Genomic DNA, 25053 nt, shown 5'->3' with positions numbered 1-25053 from the left:
TTGCTCTTTGAGATAAGTAGGAGCACTGTAACTCATCGGTGGCATTTCTTCAAATTGGAAACTCCATAGTACAAGTGACGCTCGAAGCTCTTATACAAGCGGCCTAAAATCTCCTTCATAGGCGCCCCGTAAAATGGTTTGGAAGCCAATGTCCAAAAAATCACTAAGTTATCTGTACATTCGATCAACATTCACAATGTGTTTTATAAACTGTGCAACCTTCGCGTAACACCTTGTATTTCAATCCACCACCACCACTCATCGCAATCTCTAAATTTGAGAAAATTTTTGAAATGTATTCTTTTATATTACCCCCCTTTTCTGGAATCGGTACCTCTTGCACCAAATAAAGTGCCTTAAGGCACGCCGGTGCCTATGGTGCGTAACACGACGCCCCGATTATGTACACTCCATTCAGTGCCTGCAACAGCGGTCTTGTTTTTTTAAGAAACTTAAAAATAGGCAAACGCCAAGGTTACAGACTACAAGTGACGCTCACGGATTTCGCGCAGGCGATCTGGCACAGGGTGCCCAGGCACAAAGTTGACTACGGCATCGATCTTGGTCATCACGTGAGGTGTCAACTTCTCTACGAAGTCGAGCGCTTTGAGGTTTTCCTCCAGCTGCGATTGGCGACTTGCCCCGACAATTACAGTTGACACGTTTTCATTGGCGACACACCACGCCAGAGCAAGCTGAGCCAGCGAGCAGCCCAGTTCCGCCGCAATCGGCTTTAGCTTATCAGCCTTCTGGACTCTCTCCTCAAAGTCCGTTCCCCATATCGCATTACGCATGTCTTCTGTGTGCATGCGCGATCCTTCAGGACAGCCTGAGCCGTATTTGCCGGTTAAGGTGCCAAATGCAAGTGGAGACCAGGCTGTAATCCCATATTTGTGCGTCTTGATTAGATCCACAAGCTCGAACTCAACTCGGTTTCGCTCGAAGATGCTGTACTGAGACTGCTCCACAATGGGGCGAATCAAACCCAAGCGATCGGCGATTTCACAGGTCTCAGTGATCTCACTGACAGACCAATTGCTTGTTCCCCAGTAGAACGCCCACCCCTTCTCGATGATGTAGTTCATGGCCCGCACAGTTTCCTCAATGGGAGTGAAGGCGTCCGGGTGGTGACAGAAGATCACGTCGACGTAGTCCAGCCCCATTTTGGCTAGCGACGCCTTCGTTCCCTCGATCAGGTGCTCCCGGTTGAGTCCCTGACTGTTGGGAGTTCCGTTGTGGAAACCTTTGGTTCCACTGAAGATCTTGGCAGTCACGACGAGGTCCTCTCGGCTCCAAACACCGTCATCTACCCCCCCTCTTGATCGATCCGCCCATCAACTCATCAGCTCGTCCCATGGCATAATTCTCGGCCGAGTCGAACAAGTTGACACCGTTCGCGAACGCCGTCTTCATCATCTGATACCATGCGTCGACCGTGTTCTTCTCGTCCTGGAACATCCACGACCCTAGAGCGAGCTTGGATACGAGGAGGCCCGAATTACCCAGGAAGCGGTACGTCATCTTGGTAGCAGCGGTGGCTGATGACATGGTGAAAAGGGAGCCAGTACCGAAATGACACAGTCCTTAGGTTCAACTTACCGAGGATGACAGGTAAAAATCACGTGGCGTCGAAGCGTTCTTTCTTTCTCTTTTTAGATTTTATTAGAAACCGGCTCAGTATTAAACTGCTACTACTTAAGTTTGAAGAAATAATAATACTTTTCAACACCAATTACTGAAGTACACATTGTAAATTCTAACAGCACTTCTATCTATTACAGCGACTACTCCTACATATATGTGGTTACACGAACACGTAATACATTACTCCTATGCCGGGTACCGGTAGTACACGTTTTTTGAAAAGCTACAGAGACTGGTACAATTACTTCAGTGCTTCATTTACAACTAGAGGTGTCGCATGCGGATATCCTGCAGGTGGTTGACCCATGGTTGCGTTGGTACGTATTGGACGATATCGTCAATCTCCGCCTTCACCTCTGGAGTGATATTGTACGAACGACAGCGCCTTGAGGTTTTCCTCCAGCTGCGCCGTCTTGCTTGCCCCAACCAGCACCGTTGCCACATTCTGATTTGTGATACACCACGCGAGCGACATCTGAGCCAAGGAACAGCCCAGTTTCTCGGCGATGACCTTGAGCTTCTCAGCCTTCTCGACGTTTTTAGTAAACGTCTCACCTCCGAACATGCTCCTCTTGGTCGGCTCCATCGTGAAGCGCGAGCCTTCGGGGAAATCGACCGTGTATTTGCCAGACAGCGTCCCGAAAGCGAGAGGCGACCACGCAGTCACTCCGAGCTTATACCGCTTGTACAACGTCGTAAACTCGTTCTCGACGCGGTCCCTAGAGAAGAAATTGTACTGAGAATGCTCGACAACGGGACGTATCAAGCCCAAGCGATCAGCGATCTCACACGCTTCGAGGATGGAACTCGCGGGCCAGTTGCTGGTGCCCCAATAGAAGGACCAACCATGCTCAATGATGTAGTTCATGGCACGCACAGTCTCTTCGATAGGATTGCATGGCTCGGGGTGATAGCAGAAGATGACATCGACGTAGTCGATTCTCATACGCGCGAGCGCGGCCTGGGTACCCTCAATTAAGTGCTTGCAGCTGAGACCCGGGGGTTCCATTCCGGAAACCCTGGGTTTCGCTAAAGATCTTGGCAGTGACTACCTAATCCTCGCGATCCCACAAGCCCTCCTCGATCCTCTTGTTGATAGCATCACCCATGAGCACGTCCGCTTGACCGAGTACATAGTTTTCAGCCGAGTCGAAGAAGTTGACACCTTGCGCGAAGGCGGTCTTCATCATCTCATACCAAGCCTCGACGGTTTGGGTTTGGTCAGTGTACATCCACGAATTGAGTGCAAGTTTGGACACAAGGAGTCTCGAGTCACCCAGGAAGCGATATGGCATCTTGGTAGGCGTAGCCATGACCAACAGCGTATTAGACGATCTTTGTCAAGTATAAAACAAAATACGAAATAGCGAGCTCGAAGCTGGTCTGCGATGACAGTGCACCGTCTTTTGTGACATCTGAAGCTGTAAGCATCATCATCTCTTCATAATCAAAACCTGGGCCTACAGCGATTCACGTGCTGTACCGTAGGCCCAGGTGATGATTTGTGGCCATTGTCAGTAACTCCAATTAACCCCTCTAATCCGAAGATTATTCCGGAGTATCCGTAATTCCTAATATATAAGTTAACGTATGCCCGAAAATCAGTACAATTTACCAAGTTGTGAGCCGTTTCGCGTGACACGTGTCCAGATTATGGCATGTGATTGGCTAATTGTGAATGATGTGCAGAACAGAACCTGTCCATAAAACTTTCAATTGCGATCTCCCTGCAAAACCGCTACACCGTACAGCAACAACGAGACTACACTAGAAAGCCAGCACTCACACAACTGCTCATTCACTTACTCCTCGTCAACCTCGCTCTCAACTTCGGGCCTACGCTTCCTAACAAACCTGATCTTGTGCTGTACCTCTGGAAAATTGGTCATGCCGTTCTTCCAGCTCTGGTGCCACACCTCATTGCATGTTAGAGCGCTGCCGTGCTCCAATCTGCGCGCCTTGTTACACAAGGTGACTCTCCCCTTCTTGACCGTTGAGCACGAAGCACAGAAGTAGCTGGTCTCGTAGCTCCGTACGCCGGGCCCAGCGTACGCTGAGCACACCTTGCACAGCCACTGACGACGCTTCACGCCGTTCATTTCCTCGGTCTTCTCGAGTGTGTGAGGTTGACATGGGAGAGGCTCTGTAACTAGATCTGCTAAGTCGTCACCAGCAGCAAAATCCTCACTTGCTTGATTCAGCAGATCGGTATGCAGTCGCCGCATGAATGCCGCATGGGTCGGCACCGGTTTCCCGCGGCTGCGCATCGCAATCTTGTGGACGATGAACGCGTTCACCATTGCAATATCAACGAGACCGAGAAATATCGTCTTGTAGTACTTACGCATGCGAATCAAGCGTTGGATGGAGTATCGCTGCAGGCGTAGCTGGTCGTGAACGTCTACTCCCCCCATCGCCTCGTGGTAGTCTCGCACAAGCTAGGGGCATGGCACAGCAGAAATGGAGCCATCGCGCTCTCTACGGGAGACTTGAGTGGTATGTGTTGAGCACCCCGTCGCCAGAAATCTAACAGGCTTATTATCCATCCACGTAAGCGCAACGAAGTCACGGCGCCTCTTCCACACAGCCATCTTGCACGTTCCGCGCGGCATACGCTTCGGTCGTCTCTTTTGCTTGAACTCAATGGCCGCACACCAGCCCTTGCGATCTTTCCTGATAGTTCCCACGTGGCGATGGCCCATGCTCAGCAGTTTGTCCGATAGCGGGATTGACGTGTAGAAGTTGTCAGTGCAAATGAGGCGTTGTGAAGGCTGCCCACGAAGGACTTTGGTAATATTCTTGACCACAGATTGCTGCGCGACAGCCTCTTCGTCTTGATTTGCCTTGCCGCAATAGATATCCAATCTACACATTACAACACAGTTCGGTTAGCGAGATATAACGGCTCATACAGAATACATTACGGACCAGACAGACTATAATTACTACGGATATCCGTCTTGTTAGACAGATATCCGTAACAATCGTACTTCGTACCTGGAGCAGTAGGCGGTGTCTGCACAGCACGTCAGGTTGCCCCACTTGTTTGGCTTAGCCGGCATGTACTGGCGCATTGGGTTGCGGCGATGACGCATCGGCACCATCCCTTCGTCGAACGAAATCCGTGCACCCATTCGGTATCCTCTGAAGAACGTCTTCTGCAACGCTTGAACCACGGGCCGAATTTTGAAGGCCCGATCCCCACTGTCGGACTGTCGTTCGTTGTCGTTGAAGTGGAGATATCGCGCAATGTCTTGGAACCGGTCCCGACTCAAGAACTGGCCAAACGTGCCGCGCGCGAGTGCACCCTCGACCTTCGTGACCCAGTGCCGACTTAGACTCTCTCGGCGTGGCTCTAGTGCTCGTGCGATAAGCAAACCGATGAACCGAATGATCTCGTGGGGCTGGATGGATGGCTTGCGCGCTAGTTTTGCCTTGTACTCATCAATGGTCAGCACTATTGTTGAGGGGACGCATTCGCGCCGCTGACGTGCCCGTGCACGCATTTGCTGCGAAGTACTGTCGATGCTGTCCGTACGGTACTTGTTCGTCTCGGCTGCAATCTTTCGCCACAGCTCGTTCGGCAGGAAGAAGTAAAATATCGCGATAGGGTTCTCCGCGTATGCCAGCGCAGCTCGGGTTGGACCAGATGGGCCGTCGTAGAGGGGCAATGCATCGTGTTGCACTTGGCCCGCGTGGCGTTCATCGAACACCTCCCACCCCTCTGCTTGAAGTCTGTCAAGCTCTGGGCCAGTCACGTCAAACTCCACTGGCACTTCGTCACGCTCAGTTGCCACGTCGTCATCAACTTGGTCATCAACAGCAACAGCAACTGCCTCGTCCATTTCATCGTTTTCGTCCGCCAGAATGGACTCTTTGTCACCTTCCGCTTCGGAATCTAGAGGGAGCAACCAGTCGCCACCTCCAATGTTTATATCATCAGCATCAGTTGGCCCAAACAGCCGGTCTCGTCGCAGTGCATCCAAGAAGTTATCCGAATCGAAGTCATCTAGAGAAATTCCAGATTCTTCCGTGCTTGAAACTGCTGCCGGAGTGGGTACCGCCGTAATAGACGATTCAGGAATTTCCTCAACCTCGACAGGGGTATCCGGAACAGGTTGCGGGGTATTATCCGTGGTACGTGAGGTCGTTTCCTGAACACCAGGAACTGCACAATCCGTAACAAGAAATTTAGTATATATTTCGCAACAGTCAGCATCAGAAACTCAAACGTACCAGTACGGGGTCGTTTCGTAGACGTTCTTGTACTCGATGCCTTGCGCTTGCCTTTCGGTCGAGGTTGCGGATCCGTTTCAATGTCGTGTGCCAAACTAGTTGCCTTGCTTGCGGGTCGTGGTCTGCTAGAACCTCTGGCCTTGCCAGGTGCAGGTGGTACGCTTGAGATAGTCGACGCTCTCGCTGGGGCAGTGGCTTTGGCAGCAGCCCTCGGCAAAGCAATCGAAGTGTTCTTCGCAGCATCTTCCTTCTGTGCGGCAACGGGTGCAGCTAATCCAGGCTCGGACGGCGCAGGCACCGCTTCGGAATCTCCTTCTGACCGCGCGGGATTCTCTTCAGACAGTGCTGACGTAGTCTCGGACGGACCAGGAGCATTTTTGGGCTGCTCGGGCTCGGCGATGGTCGGCGTCGAAGCAGGTGGAGCTGGCTCGAAGGCAAGCCATCCTTTACGGCGGCAGTAGCGAAGCAGACTCATCTCGCCTGACAAGCGTACACGGTTTGTTGCCGAAACAGCACATTCGCATCGGTAGTCTTACCTTCAAAGTAGTCCACGCCTTCCGATCCCGCGAGGTTGCCACCGGGGGGGGAGGTAGCGGGGGGCGTTGCTGAGGCCAGAGGATTTTCGATACAGCCAGCCTTTCTTCTTCAATTCGCGCCATATCTGGTTGAATGATTTCTCGAAGGTGAACATCTTTAGGAGTGATGGTCTCTTCTCCGGCGCTGATTTCCAAATGGAGGGCTGGGAGAGTCTCTTGACTCCTTATATCTGTAAACCTAACCGCTTCCTGACAATCCCGTGTCGCATGTGGTGTGCAGCTTACACTTAACCCGTTTAAATTTATCGCATACAAAATTCAATATGCCGAATTGTCGTTCCTCGAATGTTGTTGCGGACATCTCGGAACAATTTCACCTCTATAAATTAGATTCCGGATTATCCGTAATGTCGTAGTAGAAGGGTTAAAGACTCTGAGTATTATAGTACTATACTCGCTCAGAACATCTGCTAATATAACTACTTCACCCACAAACATCAGCTAATAAAACTACCTCGAAGAACATAATACCAAAAAAAAAATTCGCGATATTATAATATTGGTATCAGCTAATACCGGCATTATTATTTTGCTACTCTGTGCAACTGTACATTTGCAAATGGACAGAGATTGATAGTTTTAATTTTTGCTGCTTGTCTTACTACTGATATGAGCGGATATCGAGCATATTATCGATATCCGCTAATATCAGTAGTAAGAGAAGCAAGCAGCTAATACTGTATTAATACTATCATTCTCTGCCAAAATTCGCGAACTCACCAGGTGGCCGCGAAACGCGTTTACAATGTTGAAATGAGCTCTCTATAACAAGTTAGATCTTCCCCAAACGCTTTATGTTGATGTTTAAACCACTAAATTCTGAGCACTATTTCTAGCAAGTGAGGAAGAAGGCTGAATCCAGTCCCGTGAGGATCAAAGTGGTTTATGCAGTATATGATCGGTGTCACATCCCGGTTGTGTCGTCAGAGATTTCGCCATCATTGCTGGGTGGCTGAATCTAAAAAGAATGAAGATAATAAAAGCTAGAAATCCTGAATTTCATTGGTCACTCCAAACGATTGATTGTGCAGTTCGTTTGATTACACCGACCATTATAAATCTAAATCTCTCCAGTACTTAAGTAGGGGGTTAATACATGTATGAAATATAAGTGATGCCCTGTATTAAACACATTGGAGTCTGCGTAAGCCCACTTTTCAATTTGCTTTGAATCACGTACAACACTCTAACAGAATTACGATGGCCCTCGCTACCCCCGCCAAGATGACTTATCGTTTCCTTGGCAACACGGGTCTACTGGTATCCAAGCTGGCTGTCGAAAGCTGGATGTACCGTGAAGAGTACCACACAGTGGACGCCTGGTACGAGATGATGAAGACTGCCTTCAAGTTTGGAGTCAACTTGTTTGACAACGCTGAGATCTACGGCAATGGTCAGGCTGAAGAAAATATGGGCGGTGCCATCGTGAAGGGCATTGAAGACGGTGTGTGGACCCGCGAAGACCTCGTGGTCACCACCAAACTCTTCGCGGGCTACAAGGGTTTCACGGAGTCCGGTCCAAACGATCAAGGTTTAAGTCGTAAGCACATCATCGAAGGCGCGCGTGCCTCGCTGCGTCGTATGCAACTGGACTACGTGGACGTCATTTTTTGCCACCCTACACGCCTATCGAAGAGACTGTACGTGCGATGAACCACGTGATCAACCAAGGCTGGGCCTTCTACTGGGGCACCAGTGAGTGGTTGGCCTCGGATATTCGTGAGGCGTGTGAGATTGCAGACCGTCTTGGCTTGATTCGCCCTATTGTGGAGCAATCCCAGTACAACCACTTCACCCGAGACAAGGTCGAGTTCGAGTACGTGGATCTGTACAAGAAATACAAGCTGGGACTCACAATCTTCTCTCCGCTAGCCTACGGAACTCTGACTGGAAAATACAGTGGCGGCCAACCGGAGGGCTCACGTTTCACGAAGCCAGCGTTTGCGGGCCGTGCGATGGTACCTACTTATGGCGAGCGTGTGGAGATTGCTGAGAAGCTCAAACCGATTGCAAAGGAGTTGGGATGCTCGTTGCCTCAGCTTGCAACAGCTTGGTGTGTTTCCAACGAGCACGTATCAACCGTTCTCGTTGGTGCGAGCCGCCCTGAACAGCTGGAAGAAAACCTTAAAGCAATTGACTTTGTGGACAAGATCACGCCAGAAGTGAAGGCCAAGATCGACGCTGTTCACGTAGCCTTTCCGACCGTGCCGGAGATGAACCCTCTTGCATTTCTGCGTAAGCGTCACTTGTGAGCACGGTTTGCATATCCGAGTGCTCGTATTATAACGCTTGCAAGCGTCATTATTAAGTACGGGTATTATTCGATTAGCTCTTCAGTTTTTTTAGCTGTTACAAGAGCTAAATACCATCGAAGGTTTATGAGTCCAAAACCAATTCTTGACAATGTCGATGCTAATATCCAAGTACCGGTACGACCAGGTGTTCCGAAATAATCATCGGAAATGCTACAGTCCGTGCGTCGACTCCGGTTATTGTCTATGTCATGCTCCATGTAATGTCCATGATTGTAAAATATTTACATTCGGTAATTTATAACAAATCCAGTCGTTGAGTGCATTTACCGGCTCTCATCCGTGTATTGCCCACGAAGTTCTATCCATGTATCCATGTAATAGGTACCGATACAGATCTTTATACCGGTAGTTTTACCAAAAACACCAGCCTTTCATTTGCTTTTCAAACACAAACTCGCCCCTCCTTCGAGCGTTGCCGCCACCGCCGCTTCGTTACCTGCTAGCCGCAGTAGCCTACGTCACGAGATTAACCGTTGCTGCCTGCACCGGCCATGTCGCTGACTCTGTCCGCTTCCGCGACGCCTGAAGAGCGTTATCTTGCTGTTTGTGGTCTCTGTGAGCGTGTTTCTAACCGTGCCTTATCTACTTGTATATACGGGGCCTTCTTCGGATATCGACACTACGGCTTGTGCAGCCTCCTGCACGGCTGCAAGCTCGGATGACGCCTCCCCTGACACGGACGATTTCAAGCGCCCATGTATTGTCCAGGTTATAGATTCTCCCTCGCTTGTGGAGCGCCCCGCAGACGTGATGTATCCCAGCTAGTCGGCGTGGAATGAGTTTTTGAAGAGGTACCCGGTAAAACCCCGCCCGGCCACGCGCATCCATTCAACGCTTAGTTGCGTATTGAGAAACAAGCGGCTAGGTCAAACAGCGGCAGCAAAGCAGGGAATGGACGTTCCGTACGTAGGGGTGCTTACCAACGCACATACATCTGCACGCATGGTTGGCCAGCGAAGGACAGGAGCAGCGGATTGCGAATCAAGCACTTCGTCCGAGGCCATTTCGATTTGTGGTGCAGCTCGTGCAACGTGGTTACATCCTGCTGAACAGCCAATTACTCCGCGGCCTTTTGTGCTTAATGAGCTCAAACCAGGGGAGGCGAAACGCGATGTACTTAACGCTAATGTTAAGTACAAGGAGGCAGTCAGCGCGTTCCAGCCTATATGCAGCGCGCTAGCCGATATCTCCGACGACGACGAATACCTTGAGCATTTGGACTTCGTCGTCCAGCAATGGAGGAACATTAGGCAGCGCAAACGTGTAAAGGTTGAAAGAACGAAGGCCCCAGTCACGAAAGAAGCTACAGAAATAAATGAAGTGACCTCTCCTGTGACAACCAACCGAAATCGAACCGGGAGCATGCCCGAACTGGAGCAGCTTGCGCTTGGACTCACACCTGGTGAATATGAAGAGAATAATACCGATATTGGTTTGCGCATCCGTCTGAGTCCCAAGGCCGCGAAGTCTGGTAGGCCCGCTTTGAGCAGAACGGAGAGTGAAGCAGACGACAAGAAGAAACAAGCGGTGTTCAATGAGTCAGAAGCCCATAGTCGACGTCTTGGAGAGGTGACGCTGGTACATCTTGCGCGCTGTCTTCAACATGAGAAGCCTCCACTTCAAGACACTCTAAGTCGTGTTCTGCCCCTCCAAACCAAGTACAAGAACGCGGGTAGCAAGATACCCAAGTACACTCGGGAGAGTGCGCCTCTGCTCGATGAAAATGCGCTCTACCTACTCCAACCCAAACAGTTGGACACGTGTGTTGCCGTGCTGCGTGTGAGTAGCACCAAGGAATCAGCCATCGATGTGTTCACCCAGAATCAAACTACACAGGAAGACGAAGAAATGTCTACAATACCTGGACAAAACCCAGAGATCGACTGTGTCTACATCGCGGGTATCGGAACATTTGCACGCGAGCAGATCGAGGCCATGGCATACTTAGCAAACGTGAAGCGTTCGTGTGAAGAAGGAGTGGTGTTCTCCAAATGGTTAGCACAGGACGCAGCCAGCGCCATACCAGCGACACAACAATCGACGTTTCAGAGCATCGCAGACCCCATTGCACGCGCCTCCCCCCAAGATACCATCTCCATTGACGGCAACGATTACCACTACGCGATGCTATACCGTCTCAAGCCGCCTCATTGGGCTAATGATGCGCTGATTTTGGCTTTTTGCGCGAGATTGTACAGGACGGGTACCGGCGTTCGCGTCGTCGGGGTCGAGGCAGCCTCTGCGTCAAACAAGAAGAAAACTATGAGAGGGAAATGAAGACAAAGGTCCAGGAGCTACTCACTGAAGCGGATGTACTGCTCATTCCTGTAAACTTTGGGAATATGCATTGTTGTGCAATTATCGTGGATGGCAAGCAGAACAATGTCCTGTACTATGACTTAATGAACCTGAAGACGTACAAGAGCGTACTGGACCGACTGTCGTGGGATCTGGCTACTACACTCAGCGATGACTCCAAAGTTGTGTCTGTCAACGCACCGATCCAGACAAACGGATACAACTGCGGATTCTACGTAATGTTGAGGTATTGGCGATATGTAGACAAGAGTGTGTCGCTGGACGTAACTCCGATTGGTCTAACGCTGTTACGCTTTCACATCCTTCACATTGTGCTTCACGGAAGCAAGCCATAATACAACTCAATACAATCTCATTTCCATAGAAACTGATATCGATCCGTCTAATGCTCGTGCGTAAGGTTGACCTTCTGACTTCTGTATTTCTACGAGAGATGCTAGAGGGCTTCCGTCTGCTTAGGTCTAACAACTTCAATTCACTATGGATTTAAAAAACGTGGTAAGTAATTTTTTTTTGACACATGGACATTACTTGGGGACAATAACCGGAGTCGACGCATGGACTGTAGCATCGGCCAATAATCATTGTATTGGAATTTCAATACAATTTTAAACAATAAATTATTTATTTTTTAAAATGCTAGATATCACTAATAATTATTTATCGTTTCCATTTTTGTTTTTCGTATCCTTTTCCGTGTTTTTAACTAAAAATCCTTTTTATATGGAAGGCTTATTTAGGCTGCAATTATTTATTTTCGCTGTTGATTTCAGAAGAGCAATATCTTATTTCTAAGGGCTGTGATAATATTATTGCAATGTTTTTATCGGAACACCTGGGTACGACGGTAACGTTAGTAAAATACTGCCCTGGCAACCCCAACACAGAATGTGCACCAATCACGCCCCCAAGCTCTGAAAATTGGCCAATAATCGCAGCTAATAATACAAATCCAGTGGTGGTCAAAATCGGAGCCGAACTGACGAAGCTGCAGAGGCGTACATTTGCGTTTTTACTCGGCAAAAGGCGATCGCTCCTGCTCTTGGCATGCATTGCTCTTTTATAAAGTTAAAAATGTCAATTATTGCAGTTTAACGTATTAAAAATCGGTGCACTAAAAGAAGAGTGAGCGCTCCATGTTCTTCATATAGACGTTGGCTCGGAAACCCGGATACATTCGGTTCGCTGGAGTATTCTACTCATAAAAATTGGTTCTAGGTAAAATAACAAGTACCTAGTGCTTGCAATGTCTGTCGGCTGCGCTCTGAGAGTGATTAAATGCGATAGAGTACAGGTATCTACCCAAGGGCGGCTCTATTCATGTTTTACTCTCTGATCAACGTCATTCAAAACGATAAGCAAGTACTTCGTATAAAACAGTGGTACGCTTGGCTCGAGTTGTAAGTTGCGCGCCAAAACCATGTTTTTACGAGAGAATGGTGTAAGACGCTAGCCAGACTCTAGTCGTAGCGTACTACCAACGTAGTTGCTTTCTAGTTACTTTATCGCTGCCAGGAAAGTCTTAGAGAGTCAATGTGCGTTCTCGAGCCAATTTCTATATGAAGCATTCGGGGCGCTCACTTTTCATCTAGTGCGTCGAATTACGTTTAACTGCGTCGGTTAGTGCACCTGGCTTTGGGAAAAACTACTGCATGGAAACAGCTTGGAACAAACGCCTATAGCCGATAGAAAGCGCAAAAGGCGTTTTTTGTTCTTATAGTTAGTGTTACCCCACCAGGGCGGTTTTTTTCGCCGACGAGTCAATTTTGGTCCGATTTTTAAAGGAATCGACGCGGCTCGGCAAGCTGCGTTGATTGGCCAATTTTGATCACATTTGAAGAACTGTAGTGACCACAATAAAAAATGCTAGTTTTTATAGCTGCTGCGAACGAAGGTCAACCACGCTTTCATTGAAGCTGTACAGCAGAAGTTGTCGCGAATTTAGAGAACTCGGTATTTATTTTCCGGACCATAGAAGTATAGCGTACTCAAGCAACATGCAAAACGGCAAACATTCAGCTGCGAAGTGCTAACGTAGGCATCTCCGACTTGATATGCTATATCTAGGCTACAGAAATGCTGTATGAAATACTTCCGTATTTTATACTAAATATGTAAAGGGCCACGTTCGGAAGAGGCGCACGTACCTACAACCAGCGTTTGGGAAGCTTCGCCAGTCACCGAGGAATGGCACAAAACCTGAAAGGGCTTCAACGCCTACCTGGAAGGGTATCAGGTAGATACACACCAGCTCTTTCGTCTTCGCAGCTCGACCTCTGGGCGTCGACAAAGCGAGGACCTCGCCAATCAATTTGGCACCATCGTGGCACCTATTGATGCTTCAGATTCGGCTCCGTCACTTATCCCTGAGAAGTTCAAGACATATTGGATGAAGATCGGGTGGCGGCGAAAGCGTCGGAGTACAGGCCAGCGCAAGAGCTGCTTCGGCAAGTCAACAGCGTGTACAGCTGACATCAAGGCCCCCGCAACGTGAAATACAGACAAACGCAGGTATATTATTCGAGTTACCGGCTACAGTACAAAGCATAACCATCGCGTAGACCGGGTTGTTTACGAGAACCATCCCGCTGCCCGGCATGTTGATGACCCTATGCTCTTGGCCTTCGTAAACGTGATGCAGTCGTATGGTTCTAATTCAAACGAACATGCACTTTCTGCGCGAAAGGACAGGTCAAGTGTATATTAATTACAATTAAATTGTACGTGACTTGTTTTGAAACATCGCTGACTACAGGCCAGCATGTGACGCTTCGAGGCGCTCACAATATGGTGGAAAATACGCGAGAGAACCGCCGAGGTAGTGGCACTGTAGAGCAACGACTGGAAAACAGCCTGCGAGGATTTTGTGAGAGGCGTGGAAATCGGGCTGCCGTGTTTGTCGACGATAAATGATTGAATCAGACGATCACGATACAGATGCGCCAGATGTGGCATTGATTCAAGGCGTTTCCGGAGGTGCGTTTTGTAGACATCCCTCATAACATGAATGAATCGAAGTACAAGGTATTCTCGATCATGGTTTACGACGTGTAAGTCTGCGTTGGCAAAAACCTATTCGATACATTGCGCAAAGGTGGAGATTGTCGTGGAAGCTGAGCCAGCTGACAGGTAAATATGACGCCCCCCCCCCAAATCGTTTTAGATTCAAGAATTTCCGGCGGTGGCAAGCCGACATCGAATTCACGACGGTACCACGAATTTTGAATACGGCTACTCACCGAGAGACATCGAACGGAGATATCCTGAGCAGGAATTGGACTTCAGTTTCCAGCAAGATGCTGGGTGCGTTAGGCAGCTTCGAGGAGACGATCAAGGATGGGGAGGTGTCCGTTGTGGCTAGCAAGCATCATAGCCATTCCGAACCTGCCTTCGATCTTGCAGAATACCCCCGACCGATGAAGTTCCACAAACACAGCTCACAGTGGTGCCTAGAGATGGCTGCCCGGTGCCTGGAGATACTAAAGCGGTGATCGCGGATACGGACGTGGTGATTGGAGATACCAGCATGGGATCTATGTTTGACGAACCTGAGGAAGCAAGTGTGCCGACCAAGCGAAGTCCAACGGGATCAGCTGGTGAAAGCTTGAACACATCTCACTCTGCGGTCTTCACCATCAGCAAAATCACAAAGCGTCATGGTCGTCCTAAAATGAGGAAGCATCAAAAAGTGGCGGAGAAGAAGAGTCGAACTTCTCGTGAAAAGAAAAGGGAAACAAAGTCTGTACAAGAAACACTGACACCGGGTACCTAGCCTTTCCAATCTCGTGAAGGATTCAAACGAGACCACAGCTGCTTGGGTATACATAGAGCAATGCAGGCACTATCGGAAAGATTGATCCCACTGTCCAAAAAAGCTGTTGCTGGAATATTTACTCCCCCAAAGTGTGAAATCGACGTTTTCCCTGCAGTGGCTTGTGATAAAAACGCAAACAGATATCGTGCAGCTCCACACTTTTGGTCAATTGTGCTGACGGTAGCTAGGTAAGTGTACGTGTTGGAGTTTACCGGTGTAGGATAATGCGTCCTAAGACACGTCCTAAAGTGTCCTATTTGTCCTAAATTTTACAGGGAGATTTTCCTAAAAAGCGACTAATCCTTCGCTACAGAATATTATAATTTGTGTCCTCCATATTGTCCTAAAACTCAAATATTAACTTTCTTCTGGACCTTCTACTTAAAATTACATAAGCGTTACTTAATACACACATTAGCGTTACTTACTGTCCTAAGGCACACTACCAACCATTTATCAATCTCCACCACGGCAGCTAAGCACCATGGACCATCGCGGCTACTCCTTCTGCATCAAGCGCTCGTGTCCTGAAACAAGCACGGTTTACTACGTCTGCAAGCGGTTCCGCAAAGGATGCAAGGCTAAGATAACTGTCCGATCAGGTGCAGTTGTAGCAGACGGGGTTCTACATACGTGCGACGAGGCGGTGCCACAAGTCATTGATGTGCGCAGCGAAATGCGCCTAGAGCTACAGCGACGCAGCGTCAGCAACATGGCTACCCCTCCACCAGTTGTCTGGCAAGAGGTGTACGACGGGATCAAGCGCCGCCATGCTGCCGACGACGCCACGCTCACTATCATTCCATGCGCACCTGCCGTCTCTATAGTGAAGCAGACACGCAAGGAGTGTACGGGCGGTGATGTGTACGAGGCCATACTTTCTCAATCAGTACGCTGTGTAAGCGACAAGGACCCCAGGTCCTTTCTACAGTTTAGTGTGGCGTACCCCACACAGACGACCACCGGAATTCATCGCATGATCGGTTTTGGGCACCCTGATTTGGGTCTGATACTGCGGTATCCGAAGATTACCCTTTTCATAGACGGCACCTTTTCGGTGGTACCCAAACCTTTCAACCAATGCTCTTGTGAATTATAGATGAATAATTGAATTATATTGATAAGACAGTAGAAAACTAGTAACGTTGTCTTAATAGGACAGTGCATGTTGGGTTTGATGTTGTCCTAATAGGACAGTAGTCTGAGTTGCTGTGTGTCCTAATAGGACATAATAAGTGTCGAGTTGTTGAGTGTCCTATTAGGACACACGGAGCCTGGCTTGTTTCGTCCTAAAGCACATTGTGGTGTCCTAAATATTGGATCGTTTATGAACCGATTGCCAGTTTTTTATCCCAGGTTTTAGGACAATAGGACACTTTAGGACACCTAGTAGGACGCATTCTCTCCTACCAGTTTACCAGCTCAGGGACTTCGATGTTCTGGATCGTTGGCACCGTTCTTGAACGAGCGTCGAGAAAGTTGTAGCTGCGATTAATGGGGGACGTCAACACGAGTAGCAAGCGCACTGTCGTTCCAGCAGAGCCTTCTTATTGAGTAAGTGACAGCGCGCAGGAGCGTGAAGGGGAAACCAAGCGAACACTGTTACGTGGTAGCTGAGCTACGTTGTTTGAGACATTACCCTATATTTCGCTTCTGACCCTACGTCAAAACGAATGACTGGGCGATTCCTCTATGTGTCTTGTGATGACGCTGCTGTATACTGAAAACCACAAGGTCGGAATTATTGATCCCACCTTTGATCGATTCCGCGGGAGAAATGTCAAACATCGCGTTGTTTTAGGAAGGCCCCTTCAACGCTGACAACGAATTGGTGCTGATGTACTGCGTGAGAACAACAACCACTGTTGCGGGATCGCGTTTGATTTTGGCCCTGAGACGAAGTGCATCACGGCGTTCGACCCAGTGCATAATCAAACATCCAAGTACTACAAGACACACGTGACGTTACTAAAGGACTATTTGGCGAAATGTGCCTTACCATGGATACCAAGAAAGCAACAAAGACACTTTAACCAAACGTTGCAGCCTGTGGTGACATGGTGCTCGCGGTTTTAAAATGTTTCATTAAGGGTATCACTGCTCCGGCAAAACCGCCCCGGCACTTTTGCGGCTTCTGCGCCTGTGATAGTCTTCCTTAATTTTTACAGGTTAAAGACAAATAAAAACGGTGTTTTGCTTTGTTTTTTTTCTGGTGCATTCCGATATTCTATACTCTATTAGAGATACATATATCAGAGACAAACACTTCACCTGACCATCATACATGTGATCTCGGTTTGAAGGTACCGGACGCCCACCGCCCGTAGAACTGGATAGTGAGAATAGTCTCTCAGTACATGTGTGTCGTTCCGCCGCCCTCGGCTAGTGCGTATTAAAGTCTGCTGGATTGTCGCCCCGCTCCACCACTGCCTGGAGGGTCACCTTTGTTATCACGGATGACGTCACGTAGTCTGGATGGCCGTACAAACAGACATTCGGGATGTTTGCCGGCAGAGAGTGTCTTGCCTTGAGCAGACATAGAGCACCAAAAACGGGAAGAGAAAGTCGTGACCCGAGCGATTCAGTATTCGAAGTGTCGGCTCACCCTTCTCGCTTGTCTTCGATCCTCTCAATCGAATGTGAACTGACGTGGTTTTGGGGGCATGTAATCGTGACAGTCAATCAGGATGACATCTTCTACTATGAGGGAGGCAAAGCGCTTCGCCGTCGCAGGCCCCCCTGCGTCCTCTACCAGTGGCCACTGAGGCCTGGCGCTCGGTGTCGATGGACTTCATCTTCGGGCTCCCACCCGATGCTAAAGGACGTTCAGGTATCTTGGTGCTCGTCGACCGCTTTAGCAAGATGCTTCACCTGATTCCGGTGTCGGATTCGATCACCGCGGCAGATACCGCGATGCACTTCATCAATGCGGTCTTCCGCCATCATGGCCTTCCTGAATCCAACGTCTCCGACCGCGACCCGCGCTTCACGTCGGCCTTCTGGTCAAAGCCCTTCGAGTTACTGGGCTCGAAGCTGTTGATGTCCACGGCAGCCCATCCGGAAACGGACGGCCAGACGGAGCGTAAATCGCGTCCTCGAATACAAGCTACACGACGTCGTTCTCCAGCTAGAGCTCGTTACTGCCTCTGGTCGAGCTCGCGCTGAACAACGCGGTACACGCGTCGACTGAGCTGACGCCCTTCTTCATTAACAACGCGCGACACCCGCCTGTCCTTGCTCTCCTCGCCGTGGGCCATCCCACAGCACTGTGTGTATCCACGCTGGGTGGGGAAGAAGCTGCCGACAAGCCGGCATTTCCAGCTTCGACGTCTCCAGCGGCAACACCGGTACTGGGTCAACCTGTACATACACCGGCTGCTAATGATATCTCGAGTGTATCCCCAGTCCTCACGTCGGTCAACGCAGCGACACGTTCCGTAGCGTCCCCTCTGGTAGCTTGGCCTAATCGTAACCTGATCAACTCCGGAGCCACTTTGAGCCCCCTTGCGCGCTAATTAAACCCTCCACCGTTGTTGTAGGTAACCCTGGTGTCGTACAAGTTGTCGGCGGACACGAACACGCAGATGGCCATGCTTCTCACACTGCTCAAGTGACTGCAGTCAATGCCGACCACGACGAATGGTGCAGAGATGGAGCCGTAGTAGCGGCTGTAGCTGACAACGCGTAGAGCTTAGTCGCACGCTCGGAAAACAAAAACATTGGTGGTGCATCCCTCACTCGTGGTATGAGTATGACCAGTAGCTTTGCAGAGTACGCTGTGTTGATGTGTGTACTCAATGTATATTTTATCTGTAGCTCCAAGAGACCACGTCCGTCGTGCCATTGGTGCTTATAGTGACCGTGGTAAGTCCACAACAAGCAGCCAGAAGGAGCACCAAACTAGAGGTGGTCTTCGTGTGCGCCGGGGGTTGCACGGCAGCGAAGAACAAGTAGCCATACAAGATGGTGGCGTTGGTGGGAATGACGATGGTGGTGGTACTGAAGGTGTACAGACCGGAGCTTTTCGTGACCTCGACCAAGCCGTTACTACCATTCAGTACTCTGTCGCTGAACTATCTGCTCCTGGAGCTGGTGTTGGCCCCCACCGAGCTGCCGATCACGATGGTTGTGGCGTGGTAACGTGTGGTGTGGATGTGGAAGCAAGCTGTGGTGAAGGCAATGGTGGCGCTGCAGACACAGAAGATAATGGTGGACGTGGGCAGATTGCTACCTTACAAAGACGACGGCCTGGCAGCGCTGATGCCGTGGACATTGTGAGTAGCCAAGACAGTGGATCGGTCAGTGGAGGTGGCAGACGGCGACGACCCCCAGCGCGTCTTGCCCGTTTAAGCCGTGTATTTGATGAATCAAGTCGGCAGGATCTCAGCCGCACCAATCAAAGTATTGCGACTCCGGAAGCAGGCACCAACACCCCAAGAACCAGCACTTCCCGCAGTCGTATCCTAGGTACACCAACGATTAAACAGCTTTATTTCAAGAAATTGGTGGCGTTTTTTTTGCCGTCGAAAGAGCCGTGGATGACACATAAGGTATACAGATGTGTAGGAGCGGCCTACATCGTTGGTCGAGTATGTCGTCGTATCAAGACCCCAAAAATGGAGTTATTCTCTAATTGATGTGGCTTGATAGTCAGTTTCAAAACGCGGTGGAAGCCGTCACTGTGACGGCTGTGCAGCGGGGTATCGAGAACCATCCAGCTCTAGTGCGTGTACCTAATCAAGCGGCATGGCAAGATTTGACCGACAAGGGCACTGAAGAGGAGTTGAATTTGGGCGCACCACTTGAAGAACTTGAAGTGGCGTCGACCGAAGGAGAGTACGAGACGTACGATCCCGAGCAAGTTTTGCCAGTGAGTCTTGCAGAGATAGAAGCAGTGAAGAATATGCGATTCGAGCCCGTCACGGATATGGAAGCCCCGGCTGATCTGTACGAGCACCCAGATGATAGTACTACTGAGACGCGATTATTGCCAGCTTATGATCATCTGTTTGCCCATTCCGCTAGCTCGAGCTTCTTTGCCTACATTCCCGTCTACTTTTGGAAACAAGTAGTCCTGGAGTCAAACAGGTATGCCGCTGTCAAGCAGATTCTGATCATCACACCCATCACTATGGACAAGCTCATGGTCTTTTTGGGAATCATGTTCTACATGACGCTCACGGACAAAGGTGAATACTCTAACTATTGGGGAGCCCAGACTGAAGACGCGATTTTTGGCGGAGCATCTACAAGTTTGGCCAACGTGATGAGTTTACGTCGGTTCAAGTTGATTCGTCGGTGTTTTAGCTTTCGCGCTGAACCGGGGTCGCCCATGGGTAGAGATCCAGCCGCCCGTATCCGACCCTTGCTGAATTTGCTTAAGTGTACCAGAGGCCGCTACGTCGAAGTAGGCCGTGACCTTGCATTGGATGAAGCCAGCGTTGCTTGCCGGTCACGTCACGGCCGTCACCTCATTGTGCTCAATCCAAAAAAGCCTGGTGGAAAGTATCACTTTCGAATGTATGTAGTTTGCTGCTCGACCACATGGATTGCTTTAAATTACCGTCTGCATTGCAGCAATAGCGAAATTGCCGATCTTTTGCAGAACGTGGTGAGCCAAGAGGAGATGCAACAACTCCGTGAGGAGCCAGATGATGTCCAACAAGTACGCAAATATGTACTTGAATTGGTGGGACCATACTTTTTTTCTCGACGGATTATAAACATAGCTAACTACTACACAAGCGCCCAACTGCTGCTGGATTTAGAGCTGAAGGGATTGTACGGGCGAGGAACAGTGCGGGGCAGAAGCAAACGTTATCCTAAGCACACCGTTCTGCAAAAAGAGGAGTGCTCTCGATGTAATTATCAGCCGTCAGTGGCTGTCAACCATAACATGCTGGCGGCGTCATGGTGCGACGGCAACATTGTCACCATGGTCACCAATGCTGATTCATCTACCGCCACTATGGTGACACGACGAATTGGAGCTTCAAGTTGTGCATTTCCTGCTCCCACCTGTATTTTAAAATACAATCAACACATGCAAGGTGTTGACCGTTTTGACCAGATACGTGCTAGATTCTCAATCGCTGATGGTCATTCCTACAAACGTTGACACAAAAAATTGGCCTTAGCACTCGTGGATATCGCACGTTCCAACGCGTACTTGACTCGGCGGATGGCAATCGATACGTCAAGAGATCGGGACCCCCACAGGATGTTTGTTACGGATTTGGTATCAGAGCTCATTTCGGATCGATGGCGAGAAGCGCTCAGTGACAAACGAATGCAGTTCGGCAGCAGCGTTGCCACAGAAGCGTGTGAGGCGATATCGTCAAAGCAAATATACAGGAATAAGAGCAGGAGGAAGCGCGGGTGCGTTGTCTGTCGCTATGAAGGAAGAGACGCGACTGAGGTAACTGATTACTGTATAATTAATACCGCGTGCCTTTGCCGAGTTGTGCACGGTGACGCTGAAACTGCCCACAGAGCACTTGGACCTGCTGGGACAAGTTTCACCGCTTCTATCTTCAAAGTGGCCTTTTCAACAAAAAAAGGGAGTCTGCGTAGGTCCTCAACGTTGGCCAAGCTCAACGTAGAATGCAAATGCGCTACCAAACCAGGCGGAGACGATCTAGCGAGTCAACGCAGCCTATTAGATGAGCCCCGTTCACCAGGGCAACAAAGTGAGAGCAGACAGCAACCTCAGCTGAGCCCACCGATCCAACAGACTAGAGTCGCAAGACAAATTTTAGTGTAAGCGTGAATATATCTTGGTTAAACTATTGCCGCCGTTGTCTCTGTTCTAGATACTCCGTATCCCTAGAGTCTTACGACAAATTTTCGAGTAAACGTGAATATATCTTGAACAAACTATTGCCGCCGTTGTCTCTATTCTAGATACTCTGTATTAGCACCGGACACCAGGGCAACAAAGTGAAAGCAGATAACAACCTCAGCAGAGCCCACCGAACCATCAGAGTAGAGTCACACGGCAAAATTTTGCGTAAACGTGAATATATCTTGATTAAGCTATTGCCGCCGTTGTCTCTGTTCTAGATAAACTGTATTATGCCAGCTGCTGTGGCATTTCGCTCCCCAATGGTTTCGTCATGGCGTGGGCCTTGAAGTTGTTCTCGCTGTCCATGATCAGGCTGTCGTCGAACATGGTGCAGCTTGGCTTTCACTCGCTCTTGTACGCGAGATTCTCGATCATGGTGGGCTCCCCTCGCCGTCGTCCTAATCGTACCAGTCCTCGGGCTTCTCATCGACCAGGTCCGAGATGGTCTTGGGGTGTCGTCGTAGTCCGCGGGCTTCTTGTCCTGCGGGCCTGGGACGTGATTGGCGTCCACCCTGTCCTTGGTCTCGAACAGGTTGAGGTTCTTGACTTGCTTCTTCGGTAGGAAGGACCGGGCCTTGCTTGACCAGCACTCATTCAGTGACGCTCTTGCCGTCGGTCTTGGACCCGTGCGTGCTGACCTTCCCGAGCACGAGCGAGCGCAGGCGCTGGGTGCTGCCGCAGATGACCAGCTCGAACGTGACCACCTACGGCGACTCGCCGCCTGTGTATGCGGGCTCTACGCCCGCGGGGAGCCGCTTGCTGTACGCGTGGTCCACGCCCGCGGGTGGCAGCTTGGCATACACGTTGCCCATGTTCGCGGAAAACAGCTTCACGTACGAGCTGCCATAGGCCACCTTCGTCTCGTGCTGGTCTAGGTAAGACAGGAACATGTCTTTGCCCTTGCTGTCCAGTGCCTTGTTAAACTTGACCGACAGCGTGAAGAAGGCCACGTCCTCGCTCGTCTTCGGCCACTTGCCTGCCTTGTCCCCGTGATACTTGCCTCAATGACCGCCCCAGCATCAACGCACTATAATCTCCAGTTACTGGACAGTCGTGTACATGTAGATCGGGATTGGAGGAGACTTCCAGCTACTCCGTCCATACGTGGTTCTCGCGAACCTCCACTTGGAGCAAAGACTTCTTCGGCAGGAATCGCGATGGCGAGGACAATAGCGAGACGTAGAAACGATCAAATGTACTCTCGGCATCATATACAGCTGCTCTTGTACGGCCTGCTTTGCTAATTCATCAAATAGGAAATCGTTTAGAAAAACTATTGATGCACGCTGAAATGGTAAGCGCGACGAAAGTCGCGTATCAAAAACGTCTCCTTGGCTCAAAAACACGTTGTGGAGTAATAGCAGCCTTGGTGCATCCGCTAGCAAACAATGAACACCTCGAAGAAAACCCGCAACCCGCGCCCGTCGAGGCCAGCGTCTTGCGATACCACTCCAAATAGCTCCTTCTGCTTGGCTCGGTTCTAGACGACGAAGATGCTGCTTGTGAGAGAATGTTGGCGTCGACGTGGAAATCTAGATAGATCACGTCCATACGTGCGCTTCAGAACACGCAGCCGGCTCCCAAGCGCTTGGACAGAATGTGTACTCCTCATGGCCCGTACCACCTCTTTCCACTCTACTCGCTTGTGTTGGGATTCATACTCGAGTGCAAGCGCTACAATTCGTTTGTCTTGTGCGTTTGTGAAGTTGGCCCGCATAGCAAAACATACTGAGAGAGAAGGCATGCAGGTAGCCTAGGAATACTATAGCTGAAACCAGCACGATTAGTGGCTCTGGGGCTGAGGCCTCGACCAAATTTTCATGATAGGTTTTAGGATCTGCTAGCCTTGTTTACAACACCTTTTTCCCTTGCGTTTCATGCGGCTACCAGCCGAACCGCAAATATGACGCAATGCTGGCCGAAAAACAAACGCGCTCTCGCGATATTCACAACTCAGTTTCCCCAGTCGACACAGAAGGACCCATCAGAAGCCGTAATCCGAAGCTTTGACTGGCTAAAACAAAACAAGGTGTGGATTTTGTAGAACGCGGCAAAATGCCGCGTTTGACCACGAAAGCGTTAGCTGGCGTCGGGGCTCAAGGAATCGGAGGCCTCTGGTACTCAATTCGATGAGCGCTCGAAGGCCGTTCCAGCTTCGTACGTTCTAGTCGGGTCGACCCAGGCGTGAAGCGTGCTTCTGGTCCCGCCACGCGTGAGCATGGCGTTCCAGCTCCTGCGGTCTCGAGTCGTTGGACGGCGTTCCAGACCAGGCGGACGCTGCTATCGATCGAGCAGGTGTCGATACAGACTTGGCAGGCGTCGACACAGACTTTGCAGGTGCGGTCATAGACCTTGCCGACGCCGTCATCGATCAGGCAGGCGTCGCCACTGACCGAGCCGGTGTTGCTCCCGATCGGGCTGGTGTGGACAACGACCTCGCAGACGTTGTCGCTGATCGATCTGGTGCTACTACCTGACCATCAGGCCGTTCCGAAAGGTGTGTAGCCGTTCCCGGGGTCGTCCTTCCCCCTGTGAGCCTTACTTCCGCTGTCACGTTCGTCGGAGTGACTGCCTCCCTTGTACTCCCAGCATTCCTGAGGGGCGTCAGTCCAGAGCGCGACGGGTCGAACGAGAGCGCCATATCTCGATGCGCCCCCGACACGAGCGCTTTCAGCTTCTCACTCTGGCCAGGTCGCCGAGCGAAATGCTCCAAGACGGCACCCAACCACTCTCGTTACCCAGGCGTCTCAGGTTCTGACAGGGCTTCTTTCACTAACCCCAGTACATTTGCTTCGTAGCTAGGTGTTTCCCTTTCAGCGTCGCTCCATTCTCCCGAATCGGCTGAGCGAGGCGTTCCAGTTTCCGCGGGAAAGCATCTACTTCTTCTAACGCAGGCATCTTCTTGGTCACCGCCACCGGCGATACCAGGCGCGCGCTTGTCTTCTTCGTAGGTCTCGGCTTGGAATAGTGACTCGGACAGTAGTGGAGACGACCACCCCCCCACCTTCTTCCCTTGTCTCACTGTCGTGTCCCTCACCAGACCAACCGTGGGCACTCATCGCGTTCCCACTTCCTTTTTCCTCCGCTTTGGCGTTCCGTTCTGCATTTAGCTCTCTCCACACACCATTAATATCCAGCGTCGATGACAATTTGGCAGTGTCGTCGCTGAGGGCTTTGCCCCGCTGGGGCCGCTGCTTTCTAGCAGGTTGATCTTCTGCGAGCGCGCGTTTTCGCGGCATGGGCTCAACGCATCACATCAGGAAATGAACGGCTCTTTTCATCGTT

At 50.2% G+C, this 25053-nt stretch overlaps 4 protein-coding genes across 4 annotated transcripts; 1 reads left to right on the top strand and 3 right to left on the bottom strand.

The window, feature by feature from the left end:
* Positions 1 to 482: 482 nt before the first annotated feature.
* Positions 483 to 1548, bottom strand: PITG_11643 (voltage-gated potassium channel subunit beta, putative; the record flags this gene model as incomplete). Its single annotated transcript, XM_002901139.1, has 2 exons — positions 483 to 1290; positions 1382 to 1548. 2 exons carry the CDS (start codon positions 1546 to 1548, stop codon positions 483 to 485), a joined length of 975 nt encoding a protein of 324 aa, XP_002901185.1.
* A 360-nt stretch (positions 1549 to 1908) lies between these two features.
* Positions 1909 to 2957, bottom strand: PITG_11642 (voltage-gated potassium channel subunit, putative; the record flags this gene model as incomplete). Its single annotated transcript, XM_002901138.1, has 3 exons — positions 1909 to 2029; positions 2106 to 2633; positions 2716 to 2957. 3 exons carry the CDS (start codon positions 2955 to 2957, stop codon positions 1909 to 1911), a joined length of 891 nt encoding a protein of 296 aa, XP_002901184.1.
* A 4806-nt stretch (positions 2958 to 7763) lies between these two features.
* On the top strand, positions 7764 to 8728 carry PITG_11641 (voltage-gated potassium channel subunit beta, putative; the record flags this gene model as incomplete). The annotated part of the gene is made up of 2 exons (XM_002901137.1): positions 7764 to 8072; positions 8114 to 8728. 2 exons carry the CDS (start codon positions 7764 to 7766, stop codon positions 8726 to 8728), a joined length of 924 nt encoding a protein of 307 aa, XP_002901183.1.
* A 14080-nt stretch (positions 8729 to 22808) lies between these two features.
* Positions 22809 to 23485, bottom strand: PITG_11640 (uncharacterized protein; the record flags this gene model as incomplete). Its single annotated transcript, XM_002901136.1, has 2 exons — positions 22809 to 23164; positions 23293 to 23485. 2 exons carry the CDS (start codon positions 23483 to 23485, stop codon positions 22809 to 22811), a joined length of 549 nt encoding a protein of 182 aa, XP_002901182.1.
* Between the last annotated feature and the right edge of the window lie 1568 nt (positions 23486 to 25053).

Source organism: Phytophthora infestans, genomic scaffold (assembly GCF_000142945.1).
Source record: "Phytophthora infestans T30-4 supercont1.22 genomic scaffold, whole genome shotgun sequence".
Classification (NCBI taxonomy): Eukaryota; Oomycota; class Peronosporomycetes; order Peronosporales; family Peronosporaceae; genus Phytophthora; species Phytophthora infestans.
The sequence above is the reverse complement of the archived record's forward strand: the minus strand, read 5'-3'. Positions and strand labels throughout refer to the sequence as shown.